The sequence below is a fragment of the Poeciliopsis prolifica genome, unplaced genomic scaffold, assembly GCF_027474105.1.
Source record: "Poeciliopsis prolifica strain line A6 unplaced genomic scaffold, Auburn_PproV2 SCAFFOLD033, whole genome shotgun sequence".
NCBI classification, from domain to species: domain Eukaryota; kingdom Metazoa; phylum Chordata; class Actinopteri; order Cyprinodontiformes; family Poeciliidae; genus Poeciliopsis; species Poeciliopsis prolifica.
This window is the reverse complement of record NW_026562408.1, coordinates 934,932-960,819: the sequence shown is the minus strand read 5'-3', so window position 1 is coordinate 960,819 and position 25,888 is coordinate 934,932. Positions and strand designations below refer to the sequence as shown.

The following is a 25,888-nucleotide window of genomic DNA, read 5'->3' as shown; positions in this document are numbered from 1 at the left end:
AGGACAAGAAATTTTGGGAAAATAACAAAAATTAAGCATCACATTAAATGCATGGTCCGTTTTAACATTGTAAAAAAGTTTTTGTCCTGATTGAAAGGAGTGTTTCTCTGGTTTGATTTCAAACACGACCAACAAGTCTGAAATGTCTTCAGACTCAAGATTATGCATCGACGAATTCTGGAAATGTCTTAAGGTTCTATTGATTAACCAAAAGACTTTAATTGGCTGTTAAAATCTAAATGTGAGTATTTGAAGTTTTCATATTCTTTGGTTTTTAGCCTCATTGAGTCTCAATCAACATTCAGTCCAGACATAAACAATGACAAGCAGTGCTGATAACTTGAATTGAGCTAATCAATAGAAACACAACACAGTATGTGGTTTGATAAATGTTAATAAAACCAATCCATAGAGGGCGGCGGCCATTTTACTGACCTCAACAGTTTTATTGATATGTTTTCTATCAGTAAAACCCCCTGCGGTCGGATTCAATGCGTTGTTCTTGTGATGTCACACTTCCAAGAACTTTGTAGTTGACAGCCATCTTGGTACGTTTTGGTCATTTTGTTGACATTGGTCAAGAGTGTCCAGATACTGTCTTTTTGTGGTTTATCTGTGCTTTGCACTCGCCTACCAAGATGGCAGCGATTCCTTCTGGTCAGACTTGCACAGATATTATGAACAAATCGAGCATCAAGACCTGTGTGAACAGAACTGCTGATTTCATCTGAGTAACATGATGGACAGACTTACTCAGTCACTTTGAGCCTGCATAAAGTCGCGCATCATCAGCATTTGCTAAAAGATGTTCCAGTAACCCATAATCTGAGCAGGGCGATCGTATAGATGTTGAATAAAATGGTTGTGAGAATTATGCCCTGAGGAACCCCACCAGCTTAGAAACAATCAGGCCAACTTTAAATTCTTTGACATAAAGTTTTAGATGCAATGCCATTTTTAAATGTGACTTACTGTATGAAATGTAGCATCAAAGCAAATGTTTTCCTTGTCAGAAATGAGTGAAAACTGCCTTTTCAAGGGTTAATGGCAGAAATGTTCTGAGATTTACTCATTACTGAGGAATCTGGTGAGTTCTTTGCTAAATACGTGAAGTTTCAGACATTTGACTGGATTTTCTATTGATTTGTTCCGTGAATTTCTGCCCTGGTGATTTATGTCAGCCTTGCAGGGTGGGTAATTCATCTGCTGTAAATTAAAGGGCTGCTGAACCAGTTCTCATCTCTTTATGAGTGTGCGCCTGAAGATAGGTGTAAATTTTCACTCTTATCATCTAAGAAACTGCAGGTTTATGATTCATAGGGAGTGCAAGTGTTATTCAGTGTGTGTGTGTGTGTGTGTGTGTGTGTGTGTGTGTGTGTGTGTGTGTGTGTGTGTGTGTGTGTGTGTGTGTGTGTGTGTGTGTGTGTGTGTGTGTGTGTGTCCCACGTGCATGTCAGCACTAGTCTATTGTACCAAAAGTAATTATGTGTAAGTTATGTGTGTAGTGGGGGGTTGAAAAAGGGGAATTTTTTTCTTAAACACAGAGGGGTTGATAATTACGGGTTAAATGAGTGAGCTCAGTCAGGCTCTGAGTGTGTGTGTTTAAAAAAAAAAAGGAAGGCACAGCGAAAGCCACTTCAAGGCGGACTAATTACCCCGAGGAAGAGAGGAAACATAAATGGACGATTTTGTGGCTATAATGTTACAGCAAAACGTCTTGAGCGACCTCAGCACGTGAAGCCGAGCCACAGCAGATGTGTGTGTGCAACACGCATCCTTCCTGCAGCACATGCTCAGAAGTCAAGAAATTCACGCACTTTCATATTCTGTGGTCGTGTCTGTGAAATACTGATGCTGCTATCTAATCTTCAGATCATGTGAGTTCATGTAAAGTTTTTGTCAACTCCTGCTTCTGCTTGATTTTAATGTCATGAAACATTTACTGTCACATTTACCGTCTGCTGATGCAAACTGTGCAGTTTTTGGGATTTTCCCTGCTAAATGTCAGTAATTCTGCAAAAAAAAAAAAAAAAAACATTATTTATTCTTTCCTGGATAGAATACTGTAAGTAAATGCAAATAAAGTATGTCAGGTGTTTTAACAAGAGGAAATTAAGTTATTTAGACAAATCAAGAGCTGCTAATGAGCGGCTAGCCGCAGCTAACAGCAGTTAGCATTTGTAAAGTTAAACAAAACTAAAGTGCAAAACATTAAAAATGCTAAAATAAATTTCAAAACAGAAACAAATTACTCATGAAAAACTACATATGAATACATTCTTGTAAAAGATATGATAAAATATAATACTTGTAAAGAAAACACAACTTACGGCACCATCAGAGGCGACAACCGGAAACGGGAGGAGCTAGTTACCGGTTGTTATGATAACCACCAACTTAACAAAATGTCTGGAGAAACGACTTTTTATTATCGCCTGTCATGATGTCGCTGGTCCATAAAGTAATTGTGATAAACGATAATGTCTTTGTTTCGAGACCATTTTTAAGTAAAATACACATCTTAAATATTAATAAACTTTAAGTTATAGTTAACATTTAACTCTGTATCTGGAAGACATTTTAAATATCCATGGAAAATAAACAAAACATACAAAGAAAAGCAGAGACTTTTATCATCCAGTTTTTGGAAGAAAGTAAAAAACAATAAATCATGCAGATGGAAATGATTGAGTTTTACTTTATTTATCATGTGATTAATTGATGTATTGCTTATTGTAACAACCATAACTGCAGAACAGAGTAGTACTGCAACTTTAACCCCTCCTTCTGTCTTATTAATGAAGTCATAATCTCCCGTTTTGAGCTTCTCCTTTACGGCGCAGAGAAACTTTGTGATGAACCAGCTCTTTCTGCCAGGATCTCTACATCTTCTCAAAACTGAGATTTCTTTTTCATGTCTTCAGATCATTAAGAATGCAGCCCATCTTATCAGGCCCCCGTGCTACCTGCTGCTCCGTCTCACACACCCGGCACAAGAGCCGGCACGTTTTGTTTTCACGTGTCTCAACATTAAACGCGGCTCGGCGGTTTGATCTCTCCAGCCGCTCGTCGTGTGGCATACACAAGAGGGTCCGTCTCTGTTTGCGAGTTTGGTCAGAGTAAGACTTTAAGATGCTGATGGATAGTGTGTGTGTGTTAATGTGGGTGCAGTGTGTGGAAGCTCTGCCTTTAAGTGATAAGGTATTCACTTTGTAACTCAGCAGGAGGCCCAGCAGGTTGCACCAAGATCTGCCGCTCTGTAGTGCTGCTTAATGCAAATGGACCCACATCCGTCCATCTCCGATTATAGAAGACGTTTTCAGAGAAATGTTCATGTGGATCAAAAAATCCTCGTCTTTTCTGAGTGTCACCTCGTTATTCACGCTGAAACATGCATGTTTCTAACAATGAGCCAAGCATGCAGACACACTCGCACCGCTAAGTTGGTATGATTCTGCGCCAGAGCGGCCTGGACGCCTCCAACCCTGCAAACCGCTGCGACATATCGGATGTCGGCCACCATGCCGAGAGCATTAGCAGCAACCAGAACTCACATAACTTATTGAGAGCCATTTGTAAACAGAAACATGAAAGCAAACTGGCTCGCACGCAGCCTCACTTGATCATCAAAGGCTTATCGATCGGACGGTCCTCCTCCTGCTCCGTTTCTCCTCCTCTTCCATGCTCCCCTGGAAACAAGCGAGAGCAAAGTGCAGCCCATTTGGGTTTTTTCCAAGGCATGTTTAAAATATCCAGGCTTTTCCTTTTGTCCCATGTATCAGGGTAGAAGTGTGTGATTTCTGCCTGTTGTTTGAAGTTTCAGGTTTTGGTTGTTCTGTGTTGTTTTTGTGGTTGTGAAATTGAGATTTAAGCCTTTTCATGTCTGATGCTTCTTGCATTCATTTCAAGGAAATGTTGCACACGCGTCGCATTACGCTGATGAAGTTACGTTTCCCTTTACATCAGTTTTGTCCTTTGATTTACCTCAGCTTCAAAACAGTTAATTGTTGCTTGAGCGAAAAGTGACTGTTGACTCCTTGTTTTTATGATTGGAAGAAGAATAAACCCGTTTCATATTATTATTGAAATCCGGAAATTTCACACATGTGGACGCTGAAGGGTAAAAAGACGAATCTTTTTTTTTCCATCCATAAAACTGTTAACTAAATCAAACCTGGAGATGAAGCTGTTATTAATTCAGTGCAACGTGGCACAGCAGAGGGTAGATATTGCAGAAAACTGTTGAAAAATAAGTCAAGACCACTTTTTTCTCGTTCTGTGGACTCGTTGCCATAACAACCAAAGAAAATGCAGACATTTGGAAATGCAACACAAAAAACTAAAACCAGAATATTCAGTCTGAAACAGTTTCATGTTTTCAGGCTCCATGTTTATGTCCTGATTATTAATTAGTGATCACTGAGGTAGATTAGCTAACACTGCTATCAGCTAGGCTAACACAGCTGATAGACTAGCTAATGCTGCTATTAGCTAATGCTGCTATTAGCTAATGCTGCTATTAGCTAAGCTAACACAGCGGTGGTAGATTAGCTAATTTAAACTCCTACTGTATTGATGACCTGTTAGAGGTGGTGTTTAGGACAACTCTTTAAAGTTTTATCAACTGAACCAACACACAAAATCCTGCAGAACATCTAAATGTGAAGGTTTTCATAGTCAAGCTAGCATAACTGACCTACTTCCCTCTTCATTGCTATTTTTTGTTTACATTTTTTTCTGACCTTGTTATCTAGTTTGTCAAAGTGTTGACAACTAGTAGCAAAGTACTGTATCCATCTTTTTTTATATTTAAGATGTAGCACATGAGGTTGACAACTTGATAGCTAAAACTGATGCTAGTCATTGTTAGCAAGCAGCGTGTGTGACATCACGCTGCAACAGGACTTTAGCTAAATATTCAGAAAAGAAACAATTTATGTAGATTTTTGAATAATTATCACCATTTTGATGATTTTACTAAATCCAACTTAATGTGTTTTATGTGGCTGTGTTTCCGTCAACAGTCCAACAAAGTGTCTGTGGTTCAGCAATCCCACGGGATGCACCCGCTGACGTCCCTGCTGCCCTACAGCAACGACCACTTCAGCCCCAGTCCTCCTCACCTGCCCACAGACATGAGCCAGAAGACAGGTGAGAACACACACACACACACACACACACACACACACACACCCACACACACACTCAACAGAAGATAATGCTTTCAAAAAATGCATTCAACCAGCTGCCTCTGGAGTTTTCTCCGAACTCATTCTGACTAGCGAAGCGTCGCTCGGAGAAAAATGGAGCGCAGTAATTTACCAACAACCGACGTAAACGGCTCGTTTGAAAGATGAATAATAAACAGATTTATAAACACGAAAACAATATGGACAATACGTTGGGTATATCTTGTAAAACAAAGCAATAATCAGCATAGCTGGGTGGAAGTAATGTGGGGAATGTAGATAAAAAATGATCAACCTGAAACATGTAGAAAATGTTAGCTTTTTGATCAATATTTCAAATTAAAATATTAATTATATTAATTAACAATAATTAATATTTTATGATTTAGATTTTAAAACATAAAGTCTAAAACGAATCTGAAAATTGTTTTAGATTTTATGTTTTAAATCTAAAACGATTTACAGAAACCCGACTACTTTCCTTATTTCATTTAGTTTATATTTGAACTGGTAAAAATAAGAAAAAGTTTTTGCAGTTATGTTTGAATTTTAAAAAGAAAAAAAACTAAATTTGCTGTGAGTTTCTTTTAACTTGACATTTGGCCCCATGCCATAAAGTCTGGACATCCGTTCTGTTTGTGTTGTTAACAAATTATTCATCACATCTGCTGGAAAGATCGCACATATTCCAACGCTGTCATTTTACCAGATGTGGACACACACACACAGTGTAAGATAACACATTGATTGTCTCCATACACTCTCTCTCTCTCACACACACACACACACACACACACACACACACACACACACACACACACACATTGTGTGAAGTGGCAGCACCATCTCTAAGCCTGACAATCCCACAGCGGCTCTGAAGTGGCCTGCTCCTCTGAAGGGACTGCCAACCACACACACACCCCCCACACACACACACACACACACAGGCTAAGATGGAAACAATTAGGGTGACAATCGTAGAAACCATCACAGCAGCTCACACACGGATCTCCTTAGCAAGCGCTGCACTCTGGAAGACATTTCGTCGCTGCTGGAGCTTCAGCCTGAACTGATGCTGTTTTTAATGGTTTTAATGTATTTAGATCAATTTCTTTCAGATCTTTAGGTTCAATTTGACAGTTTTCCTGAAGTCAATGCACACTGCAAAACACAAAATCATTTTGGTTTAGTTTCAGGAGCAAATAGTAATAATTGCCCATATTTGTGGCTGAAAAGTTGCCTGTAATTTAGTTTTGTGTTATTTCAAGTGAACTCAGATATTTGCTCTACAAACTAGACAAAAATACCTGGTAAGATTTAGTGTTTTTACAGTGATGTGATGGAATCCTGCTGTTATAAATTGCCTTTATATGATTTAATGTTTGCTGATTCTATTTATTATTGCTGGTAAAAAACCACAAGTGTGTCCTAAGGCTTTGTGTTTTTGCAGTGCATCCTGTGAGGATTAACCTCCACATCCACTATTTATTCTACTTCTGTCACACAGAATAGAATAATCCAATACGTACATCTAAAAGTTACTTCCTGCGAGTGAGTAGGAAAAAGAAAGCCATGTTGGCACCGGATCGACTGTTGGTTCATTTCCAGTGAAATGAAACTAAAACATAACTTTTATGATTGGTGTTTATTTGTTTCTGTGCTGTGGTTTGTTAATGAAGTGCAGGAACCACACTGCTGATGACAGGCGCTTACGGACGGCCTGAGCACGCACTTGTTGGCATTTTATGAAAATTAAAACTTTTGGAGGATCAACAAAAATGCTGAACGTTTAGGGAAATGTGATACCAATGTGAGAAATTTAACATTCTGAAAATAAATTATCTTAATGGAAACACACAATTAAAGGAAACTCCCTAAAATGTGATGTTTTTGGGAGTTTTATTAAAAAATAAACTTTTTTTTTGCAGAACTGCAATGGAAACCACTTTTTCATATCATGAGTCACATGTTCACAACTGGATAATACCACTGCTAGAAACTACGAAAAAGACAACAGGAAGTGGTTGTCTTTTAATGATTTACTGCATGAACAAACTTATTTTAACTGCTTTCTTTATTTAATGGAAACACAACTTTTGCAACATTTTCCAACATTAGCAGAATATTGGTAAAGTTTGATGATATTAAATAGATTCCATAATTTCTTTCACTGAATGAAAGAAATTACCATCCAGGGCAGTCAGAGTTGCAAAGATAACATGAAACATTTTTTATGTTACAATCAAAAATGTGAAGTGGATGGAAAACAAATTCTGCTGGATGATAAATTGCCACATATATAAACAATTATATTGTTGTTTTGAGACGTTTTCTAGTAATATATTGTTATTGGCATGAAAATGCAAGTTTTCCCTCTAAAGATTAATAAGCACTTCTTACTGCAACTGGACAATGTTTTAAATATCAAAAATAAAACACAAAAATAGTTAATTAAACCTTAGATAACATGCATTATGAAGTCTTTCTACACAAAATAACTCTTCAAAAATATGAATTAATCATCAGAATGGAAATTAAGTTCATTTTAAATTATTGTACAATTAATTGATTAATTGCTTTTTGCAAATAGGCTTAATTCAAAAATATACATAGGTTTCCAAAGACATTTTTCCCATGTTATATAAATATTAAGGGATTATTGACTTCAAACAAAATCATATTTCCTGCTGAAACGTTTCTTGAAAGTTAGTTTTGTCTTATTTCTACTAAGATTTTGCTCTAGAATCTGAACTAAAAACATCTGGTTAGATTTTGTTTTTGCAGTGCACACATTTCAGTTCTACTTATTGAAATCTGTGAATCATTTTACCTCCATTTCACACTTTTATCGTATGTGAAGAAGCAACAATAACATCTGCAGCTCACTAACAGGGAGCTGTCAGAAGAATGGCAGCTTTGTCCTGCGTTGCTCCAGTTTAAACTGCGGTAATCTTCCGCCTTCTCCGGCTGGAAATCCCCGTTTTCCTCCAAACACTCGCTCCGTGTCTGGTCTAGACTCTGTTTCTGTGTGTGTGTGTGTGTGTGTGTGTGTGTGTGTGTGTGTGTGTGTGTGTGTTGTGTGTGGTGTGTGTTGTGTGTGGTGTGTGGTGTGTGTTTGTAAGCGATGGTGGATCCGTGACTCAGTCTTAATGACAGACTGAGACACCTGCTTCTACCTCACACATCCACCAACACCTGGCCGCTCCCACCGCTCAGCGTTTTACGCTCATCTTACCTCATACCTGTCAGCTGATCGCCTCACCTGTGAGGTCATTTCTTCCAACACACCTTTACCTTTCTACTTGGGCTCAGCCAGGATTGAAACCAGGAGAGGATGACTTGATTTGGAATAATTAAAGGTTCACTACTATTCTTCCATGAACAAGCTATAGCAGGGATGTCTAACTTGCGGCCCGGGGCCATTTGCAGCCCTCGATGTGATTTTGGGTGGCCCTCATTCACAATTTAAGACCGGCTTGAATTGGTTTCAAATGTAATTTATTTTAATAGTGACATGAACAACATGCTGTGATTTCGACCTGAGCAAAATTCAGCGAGTGAGTCATAAAGTGTAGACAGAAGACGATCAACCTGAAACACTTAGGAATTGCTTGTTATTGTATTTTATACAGAAATCTGATTGATTAGTTTGTAGATAAAAACAAAAATGTTGCCATTAATTTTCTAACTTTGTGTAGTAGACACCATTTGAAATTGATAGCTAACATGCTTGTGCTATTGTTTTAGCAAATGTTAGCATTTCACCTCATGATTAGCAGCTGCTAGCATAACACAATGTTAGCTACCTTTAGTTGGGCTGCAATTCTGGACTCTTACTTTTATTTTATAACAGAAATATTTTTTATTCCTGCTGCTCATAACGTCCACACATGTTTTAGTAAAACAGTTCTGGTGTGGTTGGGCCACATCATGATGATGATGATGATGATGATAAATACTGAATCAAAGCTATAATATGCATCGTGTGGCCAGTGACAGATTTGTTCTAAATTCCTCTGAAAGTCACCAGTTTGTCTTCGTTTTAACTTCGTTCGTTAGGATCTCGTCTTATTCTCAGTGTGCGGCTTGCTTCCTGTGCTATTTCCATTTCCACCCACTGTCTGTTTTCAGCCATGCATCATCTAACTCCCTTTGTGACATTTTTACTAAACTCGCCCCACTTTTCCCATCGACGGCCCCTATTATCACCTTAAATTCATCTATCAGAAATCTGTGGTCATGCTTCTGAAATTAGGCACAATTATTGTTTCATTATACTTTGCAAAACTATATTGACTTACGTAAATAATTCGTTTCAGTGTCTATTTATTACTGATTTATCTTCAGCCCCAAGGCGCGAAGTCAGAGGAACGTCTTCTATAATGTAAACAAACTATTGCTGTGCATAAAATGTTTCTGTCACTCGATTAAAAGATTTAATCTGATTATTTTACACTGTAGCTGTGATTTATCACTATGTCTAATATCTGTCAGAGTTGTTGTTTAGGTTGATTTTTTCAAAGTCAAGCTAGCATAACTGAGCTACTTTGCTGTTTCTTTTCAATTAAAACTTTTTTCTGAACTTGTTATCTGGTGGTGTTGATAATTGACATGACGCCACGTCCGCCCCATGCTGATCCTGCCCCAATCGTCTCAGGGGATTTCTCAGCGACCGTCACTTATCCAGAGGAGCTGACCTCTGACAGGACTGACAGTGTTCATCATCGCAAACACGCTGCGGTCAGAGAGATTTTGAGGAAAACAATGGATAATTACGACCTGAGTTTTTCAGTGGGGAACGTACAACCCCGACAGCCGTCAGCCAGAACGTGCAGAGGGTGGAAAGCAATTTATTACATTTCCAAAACCAAAAGGAGTCTGGAATAACACAAGAAATGGGTCCTGGCCTGCAGCCCACCTCCCGTCCATCTCGTTTATTCAGCATGAAGGTGACCGGTAGTGAACATCCCCATTTCTTCTGAATGCGTTTATATTCCAACAGTAGCTGTAAAGCGTAACCTGCAGTGACTGCTGTCTGGACATTTAAACACCGTTTCATGCCACTGTTTATTTCTAAGCATTTTCCTGAAGAAACTTTGAACCTGCAAAGTGCGTCCAACGGCGTTCACTCTCACATCCATCCAGACTTTCTCCCTCATCGTTTTTCCCTTTGGGCTTTGTCGTTTGTTTCTCCCTTATTCCCGCCAATAACCTTCCAGATCTGATGTAGGACGAGTTACAGAACCTGCCTCACTGTTTGTAGCAGTGGTGCCCAAAGTGGGTTCTGGTGGGCCAGCATCCTGCATGTTTCAGTGACAACCTCCTCAGTTGCTTCTTCCAGGTTCTGTGAAATTTTCCTCGCCTCACTGCAGAGTTCATGCTGATCTCCTGACAGGTTGCTTTTGACACCATTTGACCCAGCTGGTCCTTTCTGCAGCCACGAGTGATTCAAAGCGCTGACATCTTCTCACTCGATCATGTAGCATCACTTTGTGCCGATGTTTTTGGCTATGACTGTTGGTCGGACAACAGATTAGAAAATACAAAGTGAAAAAGCAGAAGTGAAACACGTCTGTGTTTGCTGTAGAGACCTGAATGTGTTAGCAAAAGTGTGAACAACTTTATAAGACTGCAGGTGCATTTGGGGGTATTTTCAGATTCACTCATTTCTGTAACTTGTTATGAAAATCAAAGAAAGGACCACAGGTGACAATTTGGTTCAACTAAAAACTACACAAACCTCACTCTTCTCTATAAACAATCTGTTTATGATTCTGCACAAACACAAAATGTTTTGTTTTTTGTCACTTTTAGCAAGTGTCAAGGCTGCTATTGTCACTGTTGTTGGTGCTCCTTTTCCCATGCAGTTTTTCCTTCCACTTAACTTTCTAAGCAATTGTTCAGACACAGCACTTTGTGAGCTGGCTTCATTTCCAGTGATTCTATGACTAACCGTCTTATTGCGGGTTTCTGCAGCTTGTTGTTTATCCAGACAATCAATATTATTAATATATGACGAATTTAACTGTAGGCTTTATTGAAAAAATCAAAAATAAAAGCTTGAAAAAATGTAATATATATACTTCGTATGAGTTTTATATTTATTGAAACTTAACTTAAATTTTAAAAAACTATAATTTTTAATAGAAAATGTATTATACTTTTGGGAATGTCCATGTTGGTTGGTTTTCTCTTACTTTTGTCTGATGGGAAACACTGACCAAAAAACTATCAATAGGCAATACATATAAAAATTAGGTTAATTAATCGATTGTTGAAATAATTGTCAACTGATTTAGTAATTGATCAACAACTAATTGGAGTATTCAGAGGCAACATATTCAGGTCAATAATTAATCCCAAACTGCACAAAAAATATACATTTTCATCTAAAATTTAAAAAACATCGTTTGCAAATATGTTTTAGCTAAAACTCTTTAAGTGGCATTTTTAGCATCACTTGTATCAGATGTACTAAAGGAATATTATTGCAATTTGAGTATTAAAGTAATTAATAAAGTTTATTTGAATTTTTTAATGTATTGTATGTGTCAAATTTTATCTGATTAATTTAATCGTTAAATATATAACAAGTTAGTTAAACATTCAAAAAGGATCCTTGTGTGTTTACTTTCACTTTTCAAATTAAAAGCAGGAGTGGGATTCATTTCACTTAAAAACAAAAAAGTGAGAAGTGAAACGGCCGATTACAAATGAAAACAGATGAAAAGTTTGTTTCAGCGCTACACTGTAAAACACTTGTATTATTACTGTGAGTTTCGCTCTGCGCTCTCAGTAAAAGTAACTTTTTAAAGTCCCGCCTTACAGTAAGAGCCGCGTCGCTGCTTCATGTGACGAGTCATTTAAAGGCGCAGACGCTGCAGCGCTTTCACTCTCAGTGGTTAGAACCACCGCAGCGCATTATCGGCACTGCGATACTATTTTCAGCTCCTCTCGTTTTAACACGCACGCGTTCTGATGGCGGCCCGGTTTGACTCAAAACAGCCACCTTTGATTTGGTTCCCCAGACGCCGACACCGAGGCCGTGAGATAGTTGCACTTGTTTGGGTACGATCGCATATTTAAGAAAAAGGGGCATTCCAAAGAAAACTGCCCCATTACTGCTGCTAATTTCCCCTCTGGTTTCCCAACAGCAGCCGGTGACAACGAGGGACAAACATAACTTACAGAAAGCGGCCTGACGTTTCCGCCGGCGAAATTCAGCTTTGGGATTTCAGTTATGATGCTGGCGAGCGAGATACTCGTGTAAAGTTTAAAGTTCATTGCCTCAATATCTGGATAACTTCCGGTGATGCATCACAAGCAGAGGAGGCTTCAACATCCACTCACTCAATAACAGTAAAACGTCCAGAAATGACTAAAAGGAGCAAAACTCAAGTTATCAATCATTTAACATTTTGAAATTACATCATCAGACGGTCCAACATATAAATGTTAATAGAAATGTTGATATTTTAATTCATATAAGTAACAAAGAATAACAAAATCAGGCAAAATTATTGTTTTCCAAATCAGTTTCTTTCAATAAAAAACTTGGAAAAACTTGAGAAACTTTAACAGAAGCTGCAGGTTTGAGTCTGTTTCTGGTTTCGGGTTGAAACAGGTTTGATTTCCATCCAGTGGGAAGAAAATCCAGAAATTTGACTCGATAAGAGCAGAAATACTTCAAAATTACTCAAGTTAAACGTAAACATTCAGCATAATAAATACATTTCTTCAAAAAAGTTCCTCAAGCAAATGTAACTAATTACATCCAACTTTCATCACAACACTGCAAACACCAAACCTCACCAAATAATTTGGTTCTGGTTTCTAAAGGCAATAAGATGAAACTGACATACGAATAACTTTTTGACAAAAAATGTGAGCTTTTCTTCTAAATAATTCCTGAATATTGATGAAAAAGTTCTAGTTCTATTTGCAGATTATTTTATTGATAATAAGACATTTTCACATGCTATAAGTGAAATAATATAAGCACTTTAAGAAACAATTAACTTAAAATAAGCTCTTATATCTTTCTGAAAAGTTACTTGTAATTGTGTTTTGTCATATTTTGTAACATTGTAGCTTTATTACTACAGTATTTAAACTTTTTTCTGATATTACAGTCATTCTTTCAATATTGCAACTTTATTCTCATATTATTGACTTTTTCTTGCAATATTTCAGCTCTGGTGGTATTTTCCAGCTCCATTGTCGTATTTGTGTTGGTCGGAGACCAAAAAGCCAAGTTTCTGTGTCCAGACAAACTAAATTAGCAAGAAATGTTTGATAAAGTGGAGGTGAGGCAGAGCAGAGGTTAGCTTAATGTAAGGGGAAGAATGAAGAAGATGAGAGAGGAACCAAACGAGCCGCGCTCTGTAATGAAGGAGGAGAGGTCAAAGGTAACGTAGGGGTGAGCTGGATGCTGGGCGATCGGGGGGATTAATGGCGGCCGGATCGGAGCGGTGAGACGGGTCGGGTCGGCTGACTCAGTCACATTCCTGTCATGCAGATTTATTGCAGCTCGGGGTCCTGGGACAGGCCCGGAGCCGCGGCCAAATTACAGTCATCTGCAGCATTCCTCTGCTGCAAACACAGGTTAGCAGCACGGCCGCGCTAAGTGCTAGGTGCCGCCTGTTGACAAATGACTTCCTTTGAAGGGCACAAAGACGGAGGGAGACGCTCGGAGGGAGACGCTCGGAGAGAGACGCTCGGAGAGAGGTGGCCTGTTTACCGGGCGAGGGCACAGAGTCGCTCAGTCTGCGTTTTTTTTGTTGGCGCGCAGCTCTGCCATAACTACAGATGAAGAGTCTGTGTTTGTTTGCATGTTTGGGTGTGTTTGTACAATGTGGGCACAGACACCGCAGCTCCCAGCGGAGGGTCCTCCCCCACATGCACCCGGACACACAGAGCGACGCATCGTGACCTTTGATTGGAAGGTCAATCATGGCAGCCACTTAAAGATGACCTGCGGTCTACAAAATCATGCCCATCTTAGTTTATTTCACAAAATCATCCTTAGGGGACGAGGTCTGTGCAGTTGTACTGATTCAGGATTAACTATTTTAGAAATGTTTGAAAAGCATTAGGAGAGCCTCCTGCACAACCAACCAGAATTCAGCAAATGGTTTCTGGATGGCAAATCAACCACAAAACAACAAAACACTGCAAAGAACACAAAATCTGACCAGTTTTTTTTTTGTTTGTTTGTTTGTTTTGTTTAGTTTCTAGTACAAATATCTTAATACACTTAAAGCTTCAATTTAACTTGTCAGTGAGATTTAGGATTTACTTACAACAAAATGTTTCCTCCATGTCACAAGTGACATAATCCACCAGGTGAACTGAATCCTTTTCATCAGTACTCAGGAATTCCTTAATAAAACAAGACAAAACTTGGTAGGATTTTGTGTGTTTGCAGTGTGTTCATTAACAAAATTATTCTTGGATAGTTCAAGAATGAAATATCTCCGTTCATTTAAAAATGTTTGACAAGTATCAGTAGAGCCTCCTGCACAACCAATAGGAATTCAGCATCTTGTTTCTGGATGGCAAATCAGCAAATCACTGGTGTTTTCCAGCAGCCGTTGTACAGAGCACACAGCGCTACAACCAGGTGACCAAATGTGCTGGAGCTCAGCTTGGGTTGCTAGGTAACAGCCCCGCTTTTGGGGCTGTTTGCCAAAAAGCGGTTTGGTGGTTTTTGGAAGCAGTTGAGATGGAAATGGAAGTAGAAAACATTCAGCATGTGAATTTCTCCTTTAGCAGCGCTGGTTGAGTCGTTTCCGCTGTTTTATGGCGGCCTGAGGGACTCTGTGTGACGGTTTCTGTTTTTCCCCAGGCGTTCACAGGCACCAATCCCAGGACCTCTCGGGGTACTACTCCCTTCCTCCAGGTGGCGTTGGCCAGATCACTCCCTCCATGAGCTGGTGAGCCGCACACATTGGTTTCATAACTCGTTCCATGTTTAAATAAAATGCCAAAAACTTTTCTCAGGTTTATTTGGCAGAAATGTGCAGATTTCCTCTGTTTTTTCTGAGGTTTCTGGTAACATAAACCAGTAAACAATGGGATGAAATGAAACTTTTAGACATTTTTCTGCGGTTAGGAATGTTTTTTAAAAAGAACAAACAGTAGACGTGGTTGCAGCGGATGACAGTCAACATCCTGACGACACTCAACATAAATGAAAACAGAAATCACATGACGTCTTTCAGCCCAGAGGAATTAACTCGCTGAAAAGCAAATAAAGCAGCAACTCTTTTTGTAGAAATGTTTATTTTCTATTCGCTTACGGAGAAACGATTGTCAAAGTTAACTGACTAGCATGAAGAATTTACATTTTTGGGTCAAGATGAACATTCTGAAAATGTCCATTTTATCTCCTAGATCTGAAACTATTTTAAAAGTTTTCTCCATTTCCACATTATCTGTTTATTTTATTAGATATCAAACTAGTTTACCCTTAAAGTTGAAGATCTATTTCATCCCTGACAGACTATTCTTCAGCTTCATTTTTTTTCCTCTAAATGAGATTTTGAAAAATTGTAAAACAGCCCAGAGATTTAAAACCTGTAATTCAGAAATCATCTGACTTGTTTCTTTCCTTCCTGCTGTTTTTCTTTTTTTGCATTTTAGTAAATTAAACTTTTTCAAGTAAATGTACAACTATATAACATATTTTTGGGTGATTTTGCCCTAATGAAACCTTGGAATGGAGCAGAAACAGACTCAGTTTTAACCAAGTGATGGACCAGTTTTACCCTAATATGTGAATTTTCCATCCTTTTCTAGCTGCAGTTGATTTCCAGCAAAATGGAAACTTTAAACCAAAATCTGTTTTTTTTTTTCTGTTGTTGCATTTTCCTGAAACTGCTCGGAAAGAAGCTGAAAACAGACACATCTGCTCCATGTCTCCTCATTTTAATGTCACGCAGTGTGATTGTGGATCTATAATGTCAGGCTGCTGCAGAGTTATGGATCAACACTAATCCGTTTAGAGCAAACCTCCAGAATCTCAAATCCTCTCTGGAATAGTTAAAGTATCGCATCAAATGTCAAGAAGATTTAAGAAGAAAGTTGTTTTTTCTCTTTAAATGTGTGATTACATGTATTTATTGTGTTTCTGTAAGTCAATATTTGTCCCCAACATTTCTACAAGCATTTTATCTCCTTCAGAGAAAGGACGCTTCACTGTGGATTTGTCATGAGTGTTATTAGCAGATAATCTCCTTTACTCCAGATTATCTGCTTGTTTTAGGTCCTTGTAGTGTAGATCTTTTGTTGAAGGAGGAGGAGAGCTGAAATGTCATTTTTCTGTCGTGTTGACAATCAGTCTGGGACTTCAGAGAAAACCCGATCGCCTGCTGGCTTATTGCTTCTGTTCATCTCACACCATGAAGATTTGTTGTTTGTTTTCATCCTTTTTTCCAGAATGCAGCTTTATGTTTGAACACAAAAGTTTGATGGAGTATAACTGGAACTGAAAGCTAACTTTAAACTGAAATCCCTGGAAATTCAAAGAACTGCAGGCGCGTTTGCATAAACTACCAAACATCAGCTGCAAAAGTCTTCATGCCTGTTTAACATGTTTATATTTTGTCACCTTTCAAATGCATCAATTTCAATTTTTGTGAAAAAAAACAGCTTACTGCATATCTTTCAACTGAGACAGCAAACACAAAAAATGCTCTCGGAAAACTTATTTAAAGTGTCACTTATATCAGCACACAGTGATCATATTCTCAAACTTTTATTTATTGATCTTCTTTTGGAACAAGAAATAGGAAAGGTAGTAAAAATAATTTTAAATAAACTTTTTTTAACATCATTAATAGAAATTTATGAAAAGAACCAAACTATTTTATCTTAACAGGAAATGTTTGTGATAAATGCTCGACTCTACAACAAACACAAACTTCATTTTGTTTATATGTGATTAAAATAAAAATATAGACTCTTTTATTTTAATTCTCCTAAAATAAAATCTGGTTCATTCAGAAGGTTCATATTTAATAGAGTTCATGTGAGTTTAATTCAGCTTTCTGTGGAGAACTGTGAGGTTTGCTGGTGAACCAGCAGGCAGATCAGGAAGGTACAAGCAGAGTCACATTGTAAAAAAAAATACAATCTTAGCAGGTAGTTTTGGTTTAGTTTCTAGAACAAAATCTTAGTCTGATTGAAATAAAAATCTAACTTAAAAGTAATTTTCAGCTTGTTTCACTCATTATCAATTGAAAACCTACCAAAATGGCCGCCCACTTTAACCGTCAGGGTGGGTCGTCTCAGCCAAGAGGCCTCTGGTAACAAATAGAGAAAAGCCATAATTTAAAACAATTCAGTTTGAAACAAGAAGACAAACAAATGAGTCCGGATCTGGACTTGTTATCTTCTAAAGGTTTAAAATCAGGTACAAACTTCATGTCAGGTACAAACATGAGCTACTAAAACAGGCTTTCATAGTAAAATGAGGAGAATAAATGCATCGTTTCTGCCTTCATGAATACATAAAACAAAAGCCGATCATTAGAAACCGCAAAATGCTGAGGAGGACAAGCAAATGCAACGTGATTTACTGAACCTGAACCAGATTGCTCTATCATTTAAAGAATATGAAAACAAAATAATCAAAAATAAATTAAAAATATGCTCCAGCATTGCAGATCTTGAGCTACAGGATTACCAGATAATTCCCCGTCCCTTTATTTGAACAGATGTCTGTATTGCACAAGTTAATTATTGCTGACATCCAATTAGTTCGAAAACATCCCGACTAAATCTAAATATTACTTCATAAAACTGAACACACCAGAAACCATCATGGTGGTGGCAGAGTTATGCTGTGGGAATGCTTTTTGTTTATTCTTTTTTTAGTTCATCAAATGAAAGCCTGTTGAAATGCATTAAAGTGAGACAAAATGTATAAAAGTTCAAAGGGTGCTGACATTTTCTGGAATATTTTATAAATGTTTTCGGTTGACAAAGCTGCAAATCCGTGTTAAAATATTGGTTATTAAAGCCGTTTTCTGACCTGAGGAGATGAAAAGTGGAAGTGCCTGATGATGATGATGGTGATGATAGATAAGAGATGTGGATTGAAGAAGGGATCAAGCAGCTGAAGAGGGGAAGATCTGGGGAGATTGCTGTTTGCTGCATATCAAAGCCCGTCTCTCCCCTCGATCTCCCACTGGGATCACGAAGCAGCTACGTCACAGCAGATCCACTCTGCTTTTACAGAAATATGTTTTCATTCAAGTCTGATGTGTACTCTTTCATTATACGTTATTTATAGACTATTATTAATTAATTATAGTTTTAGTTACATGAAACTATAATTAAGAATCATTAAGAAATTACCCAAGTTTACAAATTAAAATATTCTTATAACAGAAAATGTTTGATGCAATAGAAAATATTCATTTTTGGGATTTTTTTTAAAATGTGGTTTTATGTTAAATAGGAAGAACTTTTCCTCAAAAGCAGACTTTGGTGCTTTTAATTAATTTATTAAACATGGACAAAAATCCTGTTTTATAGCTCAGACTTTATTTCCTAATTCAATGGTTTTAGAAACTATTTTTGAGCGGGACAAAGTTTGGACGCCCCTGAGTTTTAGCGGTGTAGTTTGGCCGCCGTCCAGCAGAGGGCGCCACCGGTCATGTTGGCGGTATCACTGAACGGTACAGAAATGTGGTCCAAGCAGAGTCCAGTTTGAAATGAAAAATGTTTATTATGCGGTTCTGTTTAGAAATATAAACACTCAATAAGTTATCAGATTAATGTCGCTCATTTTTAATGGCGGCGCTGAAATGACTGACGCGCTCCGAAGGTCTGGATATGACAGAAGCGATGCAGAAACATTGTAGCGTGGCGGGTTTCCTGACAGCCTGATACAGGATCCAGTCAGTGTAAATGGCTCAAACTGTAACGTGTGAAGCTAAACGCAGCTCCTGCTGCCGTGTCTCCTTGCTGTGCGCGGCAGGCAGAGCCAGCCGGTCTACCCGGCACTGCCCCCTTGTGGATTCAGGCAGCCCTACTCCTCCGGTCTCCCCAGCGCATCGTCCTACTCCAGGTACCGCATCCTGCTGCTGGACCGGCCCAGGACAAACCGGCTCCTGTTTACAGCACATCACCAAAAACCAAACCAATACATCTGAGCAGAGCAGGACGGGTCCAGACTGTCAGCGGTGTGCTGTAAACGGGACGGGCCCTTCAAACCGAGCCAAGCCAAGCTAATCGCTGCTCAAACTTCATGAAAAGTTATTCTGCTGCTTTTAGGCTCTGTGCACTGCAAAAACACAACATATTCCCAACTATTTCTGGTCTAAGTTCTGGTGAAAATATCTTGGTGGACAAACCAAACTCACAAGCTTTACAGTTCTTTTAATTCCTTAATATTGAGGCAAAACTTCTGGTTCCATTGGTAGATTACTTCTTATTATAAGTGAAATAATCTAATCAAACTAGAACCTTTTCATCAATATTAAGGAATTATTTACTTAATACAAGTATATCTTGCTGAAGAGTGACTTGTAAGTTAGTTTAGCCTTATTTCAAGCATTTGCAGTAGAAAACAGACCAAAAATACTTTAGATTTGTGTTTTTTCAGTGTGTTTTTATGTGTCTGTTGCTCTATATAGCTACACATTTAACATGCTTTATGGTTAAAATTTTGCACAAACCTGTTCACATATCTTTGCACAGCATATGAAGTTGCTTTATTTTTTAAAATGGGTTTGTTTTTAGACATGCATAAATGAATATTTTTAAAGCTCATATAACAACATTATAAACTGCTTTGTTCATAAAATCCTTGGTCAAATATTTCTATTTCCAAACTCCATAACAACTCAAACCAGAAACACTCTCATCGTTGTGAAGCTGCTTCACGCCGTCTAGATGTTTTCTCTTTCGGTGTTGTTTTGATTCAATGGCAGCTGTTTCCCTTTCACACCAAATATTAGAGAAGAAATATATATATATCTGCATAGTCTAATGTTAACAGTCTGTAAAACAAGTCTTCACCTTTCAGCTGCTTTCTTTTGAAAAACAATACTTGTGCGCCCTCTAGTGGTGACAAACTACAGTATAATATATCATTATTTAACACACTATTATATTTTGACATAAAATATTATATTTAATGACAAAAGAAGCTGTTAAAAGTTGCTTTTTGATTACTTTAGACACAACAAATTTAAATGACTGTTTTTGTATGATAGAAAACCTAACTCTGACGTTAGATGGTGCTTTTTCTGCTTTCACTGCTTGGCCAGAAGTGCCTTTTGCTTCAGCGCTCTCTGTTCTCTCTGCCTGTAAGTCGATGCATTGCTCCAAACCTCCAGGTTTGAGTCACTTCTCACTGTTTTTCTTCGTTTTGCTTCAACCCCTCCAGGTTCCCTCACTCTTTGATGCTCGGACCGTCGGGCGTGCATCCAACAGGGATCCCCCATCCGGCTATAGTGCCCTCTTCGGGCAAGCAGGAGCATGATCAGTACGACAGAGGCATGTACATGTAAGTCAGTCCGACTTCCTTCATCACAACTGTTTCATTAATTCAATAGATTAGCTCATTTTAACACCTGCTGAACTGATATTGTGTTTTGTGTTTAGGTCGCCATTTTTCAACTGAACCGAAACACCCAGAATTCTGTAGCACATCTACATGTTAAAGTTCTCATAGTCAAGCTAGCATAACTGACTCTCTCGCTATGTTTTTATTTAAGCTTTCTCCTGTCGTATTTAGTTGTCATAGTGTTGACAATTAGTAGCAAAGCTCTATTTGTTTTATATATCAGGCGTACATTTAAGATTTAGCGCGCTATGTGGAAAACATAACAGCTAAACCAATGCTAGCCACTGTTAGCAAGCAGCTTTTTGCCTCCCAGCAGGAAGCCGGGGGCGGGATCTTGTTCGTGTGACGTTGCTATGTGTTTATAAAACTCTCAGTGCATCTAGAAAAGCGAACAATAAAAACATTTTAAAAAGAAATAACTAACCAACAGAAACAATCTAGAAACCAAACCCTCATTAGTGATTAAGTTTCTTTTTGTTTCTTGTTTTTTAAAGTTTTGACTGTTTCTGATATAAATCTTAATTTTCAGTGTTGTTTATGTTCTCGCTCCTTCAGGAAGCCGCAGGTGGAGGTCAAGCGGGAGAAGGAGCCTAAGAAACCCGTCATCAAGAAGCCGCTGAACGCCTTCATGCTCTACATGAAGGAAATGAGGGCAAAGGTCATCGCCGAGTGCACGTTAAAGGAGAGCGCCGCTATCAATCAGATTCTGGGACGAAGGGTGAGTGACACAAATATAAACTCATCATTTAGTTATATCTGCTTGAACATTTTAACCTCTGACCCCCTTTGCAAACCACAGAAAAGCTGCAAATGTAGCAACTTGAATGTTTTCTATTAACTTTCATTATTAACACAAACATGTAGCATAAATCGTACCATCAGATTGAAACTGAGCATGAATTTTGTTGCCTGAAAATTTAATTATTAGATATATTATGATGGAAATTACCAGATAATAAAAAAATTAACACAATCTTTTCTTTTAATGATTAGAAAATATGTAGTATTTTTATTAATATGAATCAAATTTCATTTTATTTTCAGAGTCGGTCCTTTTGGTTATTTTCTTGTCAGAAACTTTTCTGTTTGCTGTTGCTATGCTAGCTTTAGGAGCAAAGCAGCCAGTCTGAAAATGAGAAATAAATTATTAACTCATATTTTATTTTAAAAATGATTGGAAAAAAATATGAAAAATTTATAGGATTAAATTCTTTATTATTTTTGCATGTTTTTTCTCTTCTTCTCTCCATCTGTCCGAGGCCCCACAGCGCCCCCTGGCGGCCCCACTGCTCCATAAGCACATTGATACTTATGAACATGCATTTGTTTTTGGGATTTTTATTAATATTCTAACAGTCATTGCAAATGTTTTTCTTTTTTGGAGAAACAGGTTGCAAGTTGTTAATTTTTTAAGCAGATTATTCTGTTGTGGCTCAGTAAATATAATCCTGACCTGAATTTGTTGCCAGTGGCACGCTCTGACCCGGGAGGAGCAGGCCAAGTACTACGAGTTGGCCCGGAAAGAGAGACAGCTCCACATGCAGCTCTACCCGACCTGGTCTGCGAGAGACAACTACGTAAGTTATCTTGCTCTGTTCCTCCCCCCTCCCCAACCTGTTTCCATCTAACTCTCTGGCTCAGAGTGAACGTATTCAACCCAAGGAGCTGATTAAGAAAAACATAAACAGGAAAGAGTTGCAGCCCCTCCTTTCTGCTGTGCAGAAATCATGAATTTTGTTTCTGGGTTTGCGGTCGGAGAAATAGACGTCAACGTGTTGCCGTGGTTACAGCAACAGTGGAGTAAACAACAATTAAATTCAGAAATCAGTGAATACTTTTATTTTTTCTGTACTTTAAATTCACTAATACGTATTAGTTTCTTTTTATCAGTTTAATCTAGCGGTATTGTTCTTGTACGACTCTGGTCTGAAACGTGACGAATGTTCAGCAGGTAATAAAAGCAGGTTTGAGTTTCCCTAATCTAATCTGGATTAAAGGATTAAAACAAAACTAACTGATGGAAAATGTTGGAGTCAAACCTGAAAATGTGAATATCTGAAACATATTAACTTGTCTTGAAATTTGTTTATATTTAAACTATGTATTTTATCTGTGGTTTATTTTTTATTATTTATTCAGCTGATTGATTGTTTTGGTTTTTATTCTGAGCTGCAGATGATTGCAGTTTCCTTCAAGATGTAGGAAATGGATATTTTGCTATTTTTTAAGCCTTTTAAGAACTTTTTTTTTTAACTGTGGTTCTTAATTTTAGTTTGTTTTGGTTTAAATTTCAACCAAAGCATAAAACTGTCATCAAATGAGTCTCCTTCAAGTTTGCGTATTTTATGCTTCAATAATGAGAATCTTTTAAAAACTAGAGCAAAATGTGAAATTCTCTCAAATTTTCTATAAACTTTTCTTTTTCAAACTGAAATAATAAAAAAAAACAAACAGCAAAACGTTTGTTCTTCCAATTTTATTTAACTATTAAATAAACTGAGTTTCGATTCTCAGTTAATTTTCTTTGCCTATCAACTTTATTTAAATGGAATTGATTTTCTATTTTACACTTGAATAAGTAAATCACATCAGATGTTTGTAAAATGAAAGCGCTCCACGTTCAGCTCCATGTCTGACATGATTCTCTGAATTGTATTGACGCCTCTGCCTGTAAACCCACAGTGAATCGCTGTACAGATGGCCGGTGTGAGGTGCATGCTGGTCTCTTTGACAGTTCAATGTTTTGGGGTTTTGCTGAATCTGGGCTGCTGTGTGCCTCTGACTTCTCAGTTTGCTGTTGAACTCTTGCAGGAGGCGGGCCTTAGCGGGGTCGCAGGGGAAAAGAGTAAAGCTGATTGGGTAGGGACTCGTCTAATGGTGGATTTATACCTCTGTGGTGTGGGGTAAAAAATAAAAACATAAAAATAAAGTGTTTGAGAAGCTGCATGAAAGCGGGAGGGGGCTGTGGGTATTTCTGTGCAGCTTGCATGCACCCTCCTGAGAGACGTTTGAAGCATGTAAACGCGGACAGGCCCTCCGGTCGGTAAGATGTGGATGCATTTCAAATCTCTTTATCTACTAAAACTCTCCATCACACAGAGGTATAAATCAGCTGTCTTTTTCCAACTAACAGAGAGCAGGGCTGCATGGCTGGCCTCGCTGCATCCGTTTATTTATCATTTCAAACACTACAACCGCTTCATTAGGTTATTAATTACTTTATTATCCGTCCTTCTGTTTTGCTTTGTTTGAGAAAAACACATTTTGACGTATTTCTGCTGCACTTTGGCCAATTTCTTCACGTCACCTTCCAAAGAGTCAGACTTTCTTGCAATATTTTAATGTAATCTTAACGTTTAGTCTTGAAGGTATCGTTTCTTTGCACCTGAAAATAAATCTCTTTATCAAAACTCGTAAGAAATAAGGAAGAAAATGTTCTCTTGTTCACTGAGTTTTAACTGGACAATAGTTTCTGATCCCAAAGATTCAGTGTGGAAATGATCCTGTTTGGTTTTCTGTTAGGTGTAACATTTATTTTTATTGCTTTGTTTCTGCAGATCAAAATTGTTTCATAATAAAATAAAATTATAATAATCCAAAACAATCCCTCCACCCTAAGTAGCTCCACCAAAAAACATAAAATAAATGAGGAAATGCTTGTTAATCCAAAGAAAATCCAGCCTGAAACAGTTTGAAGAACGATCAGCATTAAGGGAATCAGGAATGGCAAAAAACCCAAAACTTTTTGCACATTTACATTCCTCCAGTTTAGTTTCTACAAAACAACCAAGTGCTTAAAAAAAATAAATAACGGCCATTAGCAAAAAGTCCATGTTTTTTTGGTGTGTAGAAAACGAGCCGTTTCAGAATAAAGTTACAAATTATCAGGCAGTACGCTGTTACCTAGCAACCCCAGAAGTTCCGTCCGTTACCTAGCAACCCCAGAAGAGTTCCGTCCGTTACCTAGCAACCCCAGAAGAGTTCCGTCCGTTTCCTAGCAACCCCAGAAGAGTTCCGTCCGTTACCTAGCAACCCAGAAGAGTTCCGTCCGTTACCTAGCAACCACAGAAGAGTTCCAGGCCGTTACCTAGCAACCCCAGAAGAGTTCCAGGCCGTTACCTAGCAACCCCAGAAGAGTTCCAGGCCGTTACCTAGCAACCCAGAAGAGTTCCGTCCGTTACCTAGCAACCCCAGAAGAGTTCTGTCCGTTACCTAGCAACCCCAGAAGAGTTCCGTCCGTTACCTAGCAACCCCAGAAGAGTTCCGTCCGTTACCTAGCAACCCCAGAAGAGTTCTGTCCGTTACCTAGCAACCCCAGAAGAGTTCCGTCCGTTTCCTAGCAACGTAAACTGAGCTCCAGCATGTTTGGTCAGCTGGTTTTCCTGCTGTATGTCCTGAACAATGGCTGCTGGAAAAAACAAGTTTTGCTCCTGACTGCATCCAGAAACTACTTGTTGTGCAGGAGGCTCCACTAATTATTTTCAAAGATGTACAGCTGTATCGTAGTGTGTCTGTTTGCAGCCATTTTCACATGCGAGTGTAAACGTTGAGTTGGGGGTGGCCAGCAGCAGCTTGACTGAAATCTCATTATCCAACAAGCTTAAAGTTAAAACATTGTCAGAAAGTCTGTCTGAATGAAACGAAGGGCACAAGAAAATCCATTTTCCCACCAAAACAAACAAATCATTTAATGTGAAAAATCCTCTGTGTGTGCGCGCGTGTGTGTGTGTGTGTGTGGGGGGGGTGCGAGTGCGTGCGCGTGTGTGTGTGGGTGGGTGTGTGTGTGTGTGTGTTGCTGCAGCATAACTCCATATGTTTGGAGAAACCCCCGTCTGTGAGCAGAACAGGAAGAGAAGCTCCACACGTGTAAAGGGTTTCTCCTGCAAGTCACAGAACATGCTAGAAACCTCCACACACACCCACGCACACGCATGCAGACACACACACACACGCAGACACACACACACAGCAGGGGCTCCATTTGCAGGATGACTTGTTGTAAACCACACAGACGGCGCAGAGCGAGGCGGCGCAGCGTAGGCGGTAGATTCCTCTCCCCACATCCTTCATCTCAGCCTGGGTTCATCAGCAGCAGAAGAAAGCGCTCTCATGTTTACCT

General features: G+C 38.6%; 1 protein-coding gene across 1 annotated transcript in view; it reads left to right on the top strand.

Moving 5' to 3' along the window:
• Window positions 1–25,888, top strand: part of tcf7 (transcription factor 7) — a 73,266-nt gene that overhangs the window by 38,880 nt on the left and 8,498 nt on the right. The window contains 7 exon segments of the mRNA XM_055051327.1: window positions 5,025–5,151; window positions 15,037–15,124; window positions 19,177–19,266; window positions 20,590–20,709; window positions 21,325–21,487; window positions 22,239–22,346; window positions 23,581–23,628. Coding sequence (XP_054907302.1) covers window positions 5,025–5,151; window positions 15,037–15,124; window positions 19,177–19,266; window positions 20,590–20,709; window positions 21,325–21,487; window positions 22,239–22,346; window positions 23,581–23,628 — 744 coding nt within the window.